The sequence below is a fragment of the Melanostigma gelatinosum genome (assembly GCF_949748355.1).
Source record: "Melanostigma gelatinosum genome assembly, chromosome: 11".
Taxonomy (NCBI): Eukaryota; Metazoa; Chordata; class Actinopteri; order Perciformes; family Zoarcidae; genus Melanostigma; species Melanostigma gelatinosum.
Genome location: NC_136644.1, coordinates 23,152,753 through 23,165,379, shown reverse-complemented (window position 1 = coordinate 23,165,379; position 12,627 = coordinate 23,152,753). Strand labels below are relative to the sequence as shown.

The 12,627-nt window shown below is 43.1% G+C and overlaps 1 protein-coding gene across 1 annotated transcript; it reads right to left on the bottom strand.

The window, feature by feature from the left end:
* Positions 1–2,027: 2,027 nt before the first annotated feature.
* Positions 2,028–12,456, bottom strand: LOC306785063 (3',5'-cyclic-AMP phosphodiesterase 4C-like; the record flags this gene model as incomplete). Its single annotated transcript, XM_079279287.1, has 17 exons — positions 12,338–12,456; positions 11,347–11,481; positions 11,045–11,172; positions 10,777–10,959; positions 10,618–10,657; positions 10,385–10,455; positions 9,523–9,685; positions 9,250–9,343; positions 9,004–9,161; positions 7,049–7,147; positions 6,785–6,949; positions 5,383–5,482; positions 5,139–5,293; positions 4,712–4,834; positions 4,432–4,614; positions 2,469–3,152; positions 2,028–2,198 (listed from the first exon to the last, which is right to left on the bottom strand). The coding sequence occupies exons 1-17, from the start codon at positions 12,377–12,379 to the stop codon at positions 2,028–2,030; spliced, it is 2,694 nt and encodes an 897-aa protein (XP_079135413.1). The 5' UTR covers positions 12,380–12,456.
* Between the last annotated feature and the right edge of the window lie 171 nt (positions 12,457–12,627).

Sequence of the window (12,627 nt, the reverse complement as noted above, 5' to 3'; positions counted from 1 at the left end):
CCGATGCTATTTCAACATAATATACTCCGACTTCTCATGACTTTTAAAAAAATACTCAGACTTTTTAATATACTATGCTATGATTTCTATCGACATACTACGCTATGACCATTTTTTTTTAAATACTCTGCTCTGGCTTTTTTATGACATGCTTCATTATGATTTGTTTTTGACAAAGTATAATATAGTTATTTTTAGACGTATTATATTATAATTTTAGACATGCTAGAATATAACTTTTTTTCCATGGAGTATACCATTACTTTTATGACTTTTTACATAAAAAAAGTCATAGTTTAGTATGTCGAAAAAAAATCATAAAACGGTCATAGTATAGCATGTGGAGAAAAAGGTCATAGTAGTTTGTCGAACAAAGTAATTCAATGCCGAAGAGTCATAAAAAGTCATAGTATATTATTTATAAAAGTCATAGTATATTATGTCGAAAAACACCAGAGTACAGTGTGTTGGAAGTTATCAGAAAAAAGTCATTAATTGTCATAGTTGACTTGACATACTATTGTGTAGCACAGTAAGTCGTAAAAAGTCAAAGAAATGCCACAGTATTGTCTGTCGAAGTAAGTCATAAAAAGTCGTAAAAAACTCATATGTATGTTGAAAAAAGTCATAATACAGTTTGTTAAAAAAGTAATTAAAAGCCATAGTATAGTATGTCAAAAAAAGTCATATTATAGTTTTTTGAGAAGTCATTCAATGTCGAAAAAGTTGAAAAAAAATCATAAAAATGCAAGAGTACAGTATGTTCTTCCACTCTACAAAGTATTTTTGAAATCGTATAGTATTACTTTATTGCATTGTTTTTGACATACTCCACTTTGACTATTGGACATGCTATACTGACTTTGTCATGAAAGATCCTTTCCAGTGTTATTATTATTATTCAGGGGAGAAAGATATCAGAGACCTGCAACTGGAAAAAATCCATCCATCAACTTCATTGATCATATTTATTATATGACATCAGCAGATTAAAATACATGTTTATTATGTACACATATGAAACAGGGGTGTTAGATAAAGTGCCAAATTACATTTTTACAAAAACAAAAAAACAAAACAACAAAAGGGATTCGTGGAAGACCATCACACCCATGTACCCTGGTCCCACAGTGCATTGCTTAACGGACACGTAGCCTTGTTTGGAGGAAGGCTGAATTGCTCAGTGCTGGTCGTGGGTCAAAGTTTGGCACGATTCACCCGGGAATCAAACTCACAGTCTGGTAGCGGTGAAACTGTCGCTACGGGATGAATACTGGGTGTTTTTATTTTTTAAACATGAACAGACATCGACACCATACGACAGGTCAGCCTTTTGAGTTGGACTGCAAATGTTTCCACCTTGACATAATGGTCCAGATATCATTCAGAACCCAGCGTTGCTGCTTGAAGGTTAGTATGCGAGGGGGTTAAACTGTTCCTAGACCAGAGCCCAAAGTTCTTCTCAGCATCCTGTTCACAAGTGGAAAGTTGTTGTTGTAAATATAAGACAGACATTTTCCAGACTTTTTTTTTTCTCTTTTCTGACAAACAGAGGAAGTTGACATTCTTTTAACAGTTGTTGGTCATTGTGTTCCTAACAAGACGGCGAAAGAGAGATGATGGGTAGTAGTCCATGAGAACGCACTTAATTGCATGTTTGCCTTTTAGTTTTTTTTCAGGAGCTACAAAAGGTCGATAAAACAGTTTCCCCACTTTTATTATCCTCCGTTTTACTCCCCACGGCAGTGATGGATGTACAGATACTCTGTGACAAAGACGCAAAAGTCTTTCTGTCACTACCAGTTGATTAAGACGCTGCAACAGTCAGGAAGGCGTACGCTCCGGTGCTGTACTGTCCGTCTGGGAGCCGTCAAGTTCATTTAGGACGTCTGCAGTTGAGCCTTCAGCTCTTCATGACAGTCTTACTTCTAACTGTCGAAGCCTTTCGGGCTCCAATTAGGTACTTTTAACAAATCTCTCGTTAACTTTTATTCACTGACCCTGTTAAGGTATGTTTTTACACCCAATTAACATTCCTCTTCCTCCTCCTCTCCAGATTCATCCTCAACAGGCGCCTCCTCCTCTTCTGCTTCTTCCGACTCTCCTTTCTCCTCTTCGATATCTTCTGTTTCTCCGAACTCCTCCTCAGCTTTGTCCTCCATTTCTGCTTCCTCCTCCACTTTCTCCTCTGTCTCACCCTCCTCTTGTTCTACATTTCGCTCAGTCTTTGTTGACTCCTCCTCTTCTTCCTCCTCCTCCTCCTCCTCCTCCTCCACCCTTCCCTCCTCTTTTTCCTCCACTTCTGCCTCCTCATTTTCGAATTCCTCTTCTACCTTTTCCAAAGTGTCCTCACCTTCACCTTCCTCAGCCTTTGTTGCCTCCTCTTCTTCTTCTTCTTCTTCTTCTTCTTCTTCTTCTTCTTCTTCTTCTTCCTCCTCCTCCTCCTCCTCCTCCATCCTTCCCTCCACTTCTGCCTCCTCATTTTCGAATTCCTCTTCTACCTTTTCCAAAGTTTCCTCACCTTCACCTTCCTCAGTCTGCGCCTCCTCATTTTCTGCAGCGTCCTTGCCTTCCAATTCTTCTTCCTGCTCTTGATCTCCTTCCTGATGTTGCTCATTCTCTTCCTCCTCTTCTTTAGTCTCCTCTTCCTCCTCTGCATCATTCACTTCATCTGTCTTTCCTTCACGGTCTTCTTCTACTTCCTCTGCATGTTCCTCCTCTGCGTTCTCCTTCTCCTCCTCTTCTTCTTCTTCTTCGCCCTCTCTTTCTCCAGTCTCCTCCTCTTCCTCCTCCTCCTCATCATCTTGGACTCCGTTGTGTTCGCTGTTGTGATTCTCCTCATCTTCTGTCTCAGTTTCTACATCGTCCAGCGTACGGTCTGCACCCGCGTCATCACAGGCGCTCATCCTGCCGTTGCTCCTCAGGTGTATGTGGTTGTGGTTGTTGTGCTCCAGGTCCTCCAGGCTGAGTTCGAACTGGAAGCGGTCATGCTGCTGGTGTCTGTCCAGGGGAGGTGATGGGGACTGGGGCATGGTGTTCAGATACCACTCCCTGTTCTCCTCCAGCGTGTCCAGCAGCTCCTGGGCGTCTGGGTGCACCAGGTCAGCCCACGTCTCCCACAGCGGGTGGACGATGTAGTCGATGAAACCCACCTGGAAAAAAAGAAGAAAAAGGATCACATCTGACACCATGATAACAGGTACGTAGTGTTAAAGAAACAATTCGACATTTAGGGGAATACGCTGGATTGCTTTCTTGCCCAGAGTTTGATGAGAAGACTGATTCCATTCTCATGTGTGTGTGGTAAGGTACAGCCCGCACCCAGTTAGCTTAGCATAACTACTGAAGACGGAGGAACAGCGAGCCGGGCTTTGTCCAAATGTAACAAAATCGTCCTACCAGCACATCTTGAACTCATACATTAACGTCTTTATATCTTTGTTCAATCCATTCAAGTTAAAATTTTCTGTTTCAGATATTGTTGATTATTATTATATTATGGCCACCAGCACCGCTCACCTCTTTCATGGTGCTTTATTGTTGATTATGTTGTCCCTGAGGTTTCTTCTTTTTCTTTCTCGGGTCCAATGACAGAGGATATTGTACTTTGTACACACTGTAAAGCCCCCCGAGGCAAACTTGTGATAACGGGCTATCCAAATAAAATTGAATTGAATTAAAAATATTGAAATTAACTTTTGGGCAGAGCCGCCAGGAAAGCCGTTGATGTTTATTTCCAAACATCCATCGTACAGACATCGGAATGGTATCAATCTTCTCATTTAACTCTTGGCAAGAAAGCAAATACGCTATTACCGGAAGTTTGACGGAGAAAAATGTCACTGCTCAACATCATGGAGAGCAGAAGAGGCATATGACTGAAGCTGCTGCCAGCTGGATGTTGACACAGTTGTGATACATGCATCCAAAATACAAAAACAAAAGCTTTACTGATTGCCAGAATTGATCTTAAGTTGTTCCAGGCTTCATTACTGGGCCAGATTCATGCAAAAGAATGTTTTTCATGTTTGGGGGGGAAATCAAAGTCCAGCTCAACAAACCCATGTCCGCCTCTTTCTCTCGTCACAATGCAAAACAAGAATCTTTGAATTAATTGTAATTATTTTGGTGATCCTTTGACTTATATTCCAGCGCCGTCATCAGGTGAATTCTTTTCCAATATTTTGGTTTATGACCATCAGTCTCAGCTCTACTTTAATTGAATTACATACTTTGACTTATACTTGACATACTATACTATAACTATCCACGGAGTGAAACTTGTGTTTGTCAATGACACAAACAATGGCCTCAGAAAGTGTGAGTTCACACTTCTAACAGTCTTCACAAGAAACGGAAGGGTTCACGCTTCAAACACCGTTTCAATCAGTCAATTTGGAAAGTGGCCGGGAGAGCGGGATTGAGCGTTACCTGGCTCTTCTCCACGGAGGCGGTGTGCTTGTCACACATGGCACTGATCTCCATCCCTCTCTCTCGCTCCTTGTCACCCTGTCGGAAGAACTCCTCCATGATCCTCTCCGTCCACTGTCTGTATATACGCAGCGTCTTGGTGGGGTTGCTCAGGTCTGCACAGTGCACCATGTTCCTCAGCACCTAAAGGCGCACATCGCACAGTGTAGATAACAATTTATTCACACGGTCCAGTAGATTCTTGAGTCTGCGTGAGCAGCCATACCGGCGAGGAAGCTACCTGTATCCGTTCTGTGTAGTTGTCCAGGAGCAGCACACCGGAGCTGGTCACCTTCTTGGTCTCCACCATGGTCTTCAGATCAGCCAGGAGGGTCATGTGTTTGGACATGTCTGTGGCCAACACCTGCAGACAGAGACAGGAAGAAAAAACTAGAAAAGAAGCACAAAGGTCCAAACTAATCTGTGGCCTTTTCCGTCAGATGAAACCAAAAACCAAGGATGAGTGATGTGATGCGAGATTGGTTTCAGGGATGAGGATAGTCATTTAAAAGAAGCACTTATTTAAAATGATTCTGAGATCCTTAGCATTGGCAGCTAAAAGAAAAGAAGATGAGTAAACAAAGCTTATTAAAACCAAAGCTGATGGAGAACGTATTTGTCTGTCATCAAACTGGTGCGGTGTGAGATGTGGTAGAAAAGGTCCTGACCATATCGATGACGAGCTTGCGAAGGCTCTGACGTTGTCGCTTGGTGAGGTTCTGGAAGATGTCACAGTGTTCCTGGTGCAGAAGCTTGAAGCCCACAGCGAGGTGGTGGTTCTCCAAAACGGACTCATCGTTATACATGAGGGCCAGCTCAGAGTCTGGGCACAGTGAAGAGAGAGGGAGAGAGATTATCCCTTTTGTCTCTGTCTGTGTGTGTGTGTGTGTGTGTGTGTGTGTGTGCACTCACTAGTGTTGATGAGGAACTGATTGGAAACCCCGGGGTGGTCTACATCGTGGATCGCTGCAGCGAACAGAGCAGCGAGGATCTCCAGGTCGGTGAAGACGGCCTGAAAGGAACAAGAAGTCAGAGAAAACTAGATATTCTCATCCTTTATTTTAAGTTTTTATCCAAAGAAAATATGTTAATTTGTCTGTTTATTTAGTCAGTAAAATCTTGATTTTTAAAAATGTAATTTGCAATGCAATCACTTTGTAGTTGAATCCTGCTTTCTAAGAGGGACTTCATCTTTTATTCATAAAGGACTTCCTTTATTCGTCACAAGAGGACTTCGATTATTGTGATTGTTCGCTTGTTGACAGCAAATCCAGATGAAATTTGGTTAAAACCAATTTCATAGTTTTTGGGGTGAAAAACAGCCCTCAAACAGAAAGGGGTAGAACTTGAATTGAAGGTGTTTGCTTGTGTTATGACTGGATACGGCTCTAAAATCAGTCAAGGAGACGTCACAAAGTAGTGAACATTTTTATATTATAATGGCTTTAATACTGTCACATGCTCTTTGACAACCTTAATATATATATTTTTTTTTGAATACATAAAATCGTTTTAATCATTATCATCGCTACACATTGCACATATTCTCTATCGTTTATACTGTGAGCTTCGGCACATTCCTGCGCTAATTTTACGAGCTAGTTTTATGAATTTTTGCATCTGAAACATTGTTGAAATTACACAATTTTTTGTCAGAATTATACTGAAATGCCGATACCTGCTTATTGCTTCGATTATTGCAACTCTCTTTTTATTGATCTCCCTAAAAAGTATTTCAGAAAATTCCAGTTACATTCAGAACGCCTTCATATATCAGCGACTGCCTTTCATTTAGAGCATGACATGTGCTTTACAAATGAAGTTATTATTATTATGAATTAGATTCAATTAGATTTAGCTTAGTCCATGAAGGAATGCCACAAGTACTGACCCAAGTTTCTCTCGTTGTATGTGCTGTCTGATATCTCTTCACCATAACATGTAACTGGGAGGTTGTGGGTTTTTCCAGTTGCATTAACTTTAAAAAGGTTGCGATATTGCAATTGACAATGTCTTTATTGAACCTGAGAGCTCAACGCTCAAGCTTTTACATACATATGTTTAAATGAACAAATGATTGTTGGACTGTTGTTTTTAAACATGTATCGCTCAGCATCAGGAACGGTCAGGTTCTAATCGTTTTCCAGCCTTGGTTTAATCATAAAGTTCTGTTGTGCAGCGTTTAGATGTATTCTAAGCAAGAAATGTGTATTCGTCAAACCAAACAGAAAAATTTAAACTTTTCCATGAGTGAGCCCAGCGGGTAGAGCTGTATGACCAGCGTGTGTGTGTGTGTGTGTGTGTGTCAACATACATCAAGAGCAGGTGTGGACAGGAGGACGTGGATGGACTGGGTGACATCCGCAGCATGGAGGCTGTTGTGGTACGCTACATTTCCATGATAATGGTCCTCCAGGGTCATCACATAAGTGACAAAGGTGTCGACTGGGATACGAAACGTCTTCAACAGCTCTCGCTCCTGATGAGGGAGGACATGGAGCCACAACTTCACACATCATGTACATCCGCAAACCCAACACACACACACAGAAAACACACACACACTCAGTTTCTTTACCTGGAAGATGGTGTACATGATGCAGCTTAGAGGCCTGTTGTTGGAGAATTCTGCTAATCTGAATACGTTGAAACTCCATTTGTCCAGATCCTCCAACTCCTGCTCAAACAGCACACAGAGACAGACACAATGTTAGACATGTCCTCTCTAAAGCCCACAATTCCAGCACCTTGGTGTATTCCTTCAAGTATGAAGTACCCTTTAACAGATGGGATTCTGGCTTGTGTATGAGGTGAGGGATGGTTGGGACAAGACTGATCGTTGTGCTCCTCGATAGATTCATTAAATTGACTGTTGTGCACTCAACAAAATGTCATGTGAATATTTTGTTTGTTCGAATTCAATAGAAATATCCTCAAGAAAGAAATGTGCAGCAGAATTTAACATGGAGCTCAAAATTGAACACATTACAACCAATATGGTAACCAGATGGTTTGTGAATGATCTTGTGAATTCTCACGTGATTTTTGTGATGTCACGAGAATCCAGCTGCCATGCAAGATAATCATTATATGTCATTAAATGGTTTTTTTACAAATTACCGAAATGAATAAACTGAGAAAGAACAACAACAATCAATCATATCCAGACATTAGACCAATTAGAGGTGAAACAATTCGTTGTTTATTTCATTGATTTGATTTGACAGAGAAAGAAAAACCTGGAAAAAACTCAGATATTAATATATTCTGGATTTATTTTCTACTCCTCTGTGAGAGTAAACTGAACACCTTTGGGTTTTTTGTAGGACAAAACAATCCATCTGAATAACTCGCCTTGGGATTTAATACATTGGTTTGGCAGCTTTTCAATATTTCTTTTGACATTTTATTGACCCAACAATTAATCAAGTAAATAGCTGTCAGAGAATTCAATGATGAAAATAATTGTGAGTCACAGTCCTAAACTACTTTGGGCAAACACTAGAAATGATTCAATACGTAAGGAAACAGAATGATTTTATGTAGATTGTTTTTGTGATTACATTCATCGTTATTAAGGTCAAATGTATCATTATAAAAACTTTAGATCTCGTGCCTTTTGAACAATGATCACACAGCAGACCTCCCTTTTTCAGCAGACGTACTGTGAATATCTATAACCTCTTTGACTGACTCGTCCAGTTCTTAATGATGACGACAGGCCACAAAACATTCTTCTCTCAGCCATGCTAAAGGCGTGGCTGTCTGAATGGATGTCAGTGCAATGCCAAACAGTCTTGTTCAACACCTGCGATAAAGTTTTGATGTTGCAGAAACATAACGGGAACATGGTGCTGGCAGTTCGCTATCGAACAAGCATTAGTTTATAGTTACATTACAGTTCAGCATAGAGACCATAGATACCAATATACAGCAGATGACAGATGTTCCCCTCGGGATGAATTCCCACTTTGGTGATTTAAAAACCAGGGCGAACCAGGGACAGTTTCCATGCTATGTGGGCTTTTCAAACAGTTGGTGCTACAGACTGGATGGAATTAAAAAACGTGGCACCAAGCACAAAATACACACAAAAGAAATAACAAAAAAATTCCATTTTTATGCGATGCAGACATGGAGCGATTGTGAGCACATCAACCCCGAAGTGGCTTCGTGTTCAGATGAAAGTCTTTACAGTCTTAACACACTGAAATAACACGCACGTCCCACAGAAAGCCTCGCACTTCAATCTCAATGTGATACTAAAAGAGCCTCGGCCGTGAATCATGGAAAGAAGAAAAGCGCAGGAGACAAACTTCCTCCATACTACTGGAAGGGTCAACTGAGCTAAGATTGAAATAAAACTCTTCAAAGATGCAAATCTACGGAGCCCCCGGTCCTGAAAGATTTATCTCGCGTGCACAAGATACAAAGGATAACTCTGTGTTCACAGTCTGAACATGGATTGATTTGTGAATCTTGTTTTGAAGTGAGTCAGAGAAAGAAAAGAAGAAAAGAAGAAGACAACGAGACCTTGGCGAGCTCGTCCTCGTGGTCCGTGTTGACACCGAAGCGAGGCATGGAGGAGCTGGAGAGGCTGGAGCTGTGAGACAGTTTCTTCACTCCGCTGATGTGACTCATAGATTTGTCTTTCAGGGTGGGAGACGGGATTTCCACGTCGTTCTGCTTGTCTACAGATTGACGGAGAAACACGCACAGAGATAGATTTATTGTTTTCATTTGGCCGTGGACCAGAGAAGAGACGGTGGTCCCACTCACCCATGAAGGTGCTGGAGATGTATTCAGACACCTGGTTGCCTGAGCGACTCATCTCTGACAGGTGGGACAGCTCTCTGTTCAGCATCCTCTTGAACTGTGGAGCAAAACAGAGGCACGAGTCAACGAAGTGCTGGTCCTCTGAGTTTTAGGGATAACTAAGAGCTAATATCTAATTCAGAACTCTTTTTGGATATGGAGGTTGTAATTAAGTGCCAAGTTTTGATGTTGCTGACATGTTGGTTGGACTGGTTGGTTCAGGGATGTTTTGCAAACCTTGTTGGAGGCCATTTCGCTGACAGAGCGGTGTGTCTGAATGGTCTCCAGCTGGTCCAGGCACCAGTCCAGCTCCTCCAGAGTGTCCAGGGCGAGCTGCTGGTACTGCTGGTCTGAGAGAGACGCCCTGGGACTGACGCACACTCCAATCAGAGGAGACCTCCTGAGGACGCAACGGCTTAGTTTCACCTGACAGACACTGCGGTTATCAAGGCATTGTTTTGCAAGTCAGGTGCCAAGACGAGTCACAAGTCAAGACCCAAGTCAAGACGGACAAGTCACAAGTCAAGACAAGCGACAGCGACTGAACCATAAATAAAGATCTTGGGATTCATTTGTCAAATGTCTGGGAATGGTTCGCGTTGACGTCAGTTGATTTAGTCAATTTGATTCTAAAGTCATCCAATTTGTGACTCGAGTCTAAACATCTGCTGATGCATGTTTCAGACTTTTCCTTTGTCCTGTGTGCGTCTGTTGATCTGACGAGCTAAAGAGTACAATTTCGTAATAAAGCTGTATTGAATCTAACATTGGGAACACAAATGATACAGCATGAAAGTTGTTCTCTCTCTCTCTCTCTCTCGCTTAACAAAAGATCTGTACAATCTGGATGGCCGAATGCAGGGTTTGGGTTTGGTGGTCACATGCTAATAAAGTTGAAAACCAATGCTCAAGTACTGCATGACTACTGTTCCTAATTATTTAAAGATGTTGCTGTCGTCACACAATAAGTGTGACATGAGTGTGCTTATAATGACAAGTAGCTTTATTGATGTGTCATATACTGGAGTAAAGTCGATTGTTGTTCAGGCTGAACTGGTTACATAAATGGGACATTGCAGGACAATGAGTTGGTACTGACTGGACTGGTGTTGTGGAGACGTTGGCAAGAATGGTGAAGTTGCTCCGCACTGATCGCAGACTGGCCAATACCTAAATCATAATCACAACAAATAATCATAGAAATATACATGTCCTCATGGTTGCTTTTGTAAATGATGAAAGCACACACTGCTTTCAATTCATCAACGTGCTAATTTCACCATTTTTCAACCATCGTGAAACATTTTACACAATGATTTATCTGTTACTCACTTGAGCAAAAGGCGTGACGATGAAGTCCTCTCCTGTGTGCCTGAGAGAGAGTTGAAGATAAGAGCGGAAGCAGAGATGATTTTTCAACATATGACCACAATCGCACACACTCTATCCCCCGGTTGACTCATTGTTTCTGTCTTTGTCCCTGAGGCTCACCCTTCGCTGGCGAGGGACGAGTTACGTGAGACCGTCTTGGGCGACATGTCGTAGTCCGAGTCTGAACGGTAGAGGAAGGACTCCCTTCTCTGACCCTGGGGAAAGGAGGTGTGCAGGGTGAGGCCTGGACTCTGAGAACCCAGAGGGGTGTGACCTGGTGACACGCCATTTTCTGCTTCGTAACTGCATCATGAGGAGAGGAGGAGAGGTGAGCATCTAGAAAAAGCTTTGTGCGAGGAATAAATCAAAGGTTTGTGTGCATGTGTACCCGTCAGCGTCTGCTTGTGTGATGGAGATGCGTGGCGGGATGAGGAGGGGAAGGGTTGTTGGACGCGATACGTTGCTCAGGACCTCAGGTGAACGCGTGCGGTCTCGGGGGCGGAGCCAGCAGGGTACCTGTAGCGTTAGAAGGAGGGGTTAGCGTATGACAGTACAGTCACCAGCTGTTTGAAGTTTGTGCATGAAGTGTGTTTAAGTTTCTCATCGTCAACAAAATTAACCACAAATCATTCAAAACCTTTCAATCACTGCATAAATATTTTGCAGACCATTTCATTATTATGACACAACCTGGAGACTCGATGAGAGTCTTCTGCTCCTCCCTCTGCGTAGCTCAGCCCCTAGTGTGGCTCCGGACGTATAAGATCGACTGTAGCGCGACGACTCCGCCTTCTCCCCAGCACCTGCTATATCTGAGTCTTTACCCTGTGAGACAGAGGAGGGAGAGCAGGCGATGGAAGCGGGGAGACAACAACAACAAAAAACAACAAACATAAATTCAGAGTCAGCAATAAAAATGAAAGTCGGTCCGTGCAGTTGTCATTTAAGCACATTCACCAAACCGTGGTTACATGTTCAAATACTGATGAGTGAAGAAACTATAAATCAGCAATGTATGTGTGTTTACATGCGTGTGACTGTGTGTGTGTGTGTGTGTGTGTGTGTGTGTGTGTGTGTGTGTGTGTGTGTGTCTGGGATAAGGCCTCTACAGACTGAGCTCTTGGAGGCTGATCTGCACTGCAGTACCGTAGCAACAAAACACTGGGGGAATGGTAGCAGTTGCTAGGCAACAGTGCCGTGTTGCTTGCATGCTGTGTTTGATGTCGTCCAGACCCAGATGTGGAAAGATGCTTGTAACCACACACACACACACATAAACACACACAAAGGTATCGGCACTCGCTCCTCATCATGATCAATAAAAGACCCCCCCCCCCCCCCCCAAAAAAATAGCTGATTTCCATAGATCCTTCATCTAGCTGAGGCTCATTTACATACAGGACTATGACGGACTGAGTGGTTCACACTATGTAAATGGGGCGGGGGAGGACAAACTGTCCACTCTGACTTCTGAGTGCGTCCACAGACCTTGACAACAAGAACAAAGGGAGCCTTGGCTAGATGTGTGAAAGTCACGAGGTTTGTGTGTCATAGTAACACACACACACACACACACACACACACGGTCCGGTGTGACCGGACTGCTCTGCCTTTTATCTACTCTCATTGGAACAAGAGACAAAGTTCGTTGATTTCCCGGAGGTTTGTTTGTCATTCTCACCTCTTCTCCAGTCACAGACAGCACACTGCGGCTCTTCTTCATCCTGATCGGCTCGTTCTGGGCCCCAGGGCGGAGCGTTCCGGAACCCAGGCAGCAGAGCAGGTGGAGAGCCAGGACCGGAGAGGTCAAAGGTCACTGCGAGGCCAAACGGGGGGGGGGGGGGGGGGGGGGGTCAGACCGGGTCACAACCGGCCCCCATCGGAGCTGACTCGGCCAGCCAACCGCCTCGCTCGCGTTCTCTCCACACCTCCGTCTCCAGAGGGCTGAAACCAGGTGTCCGACCTGCCGTT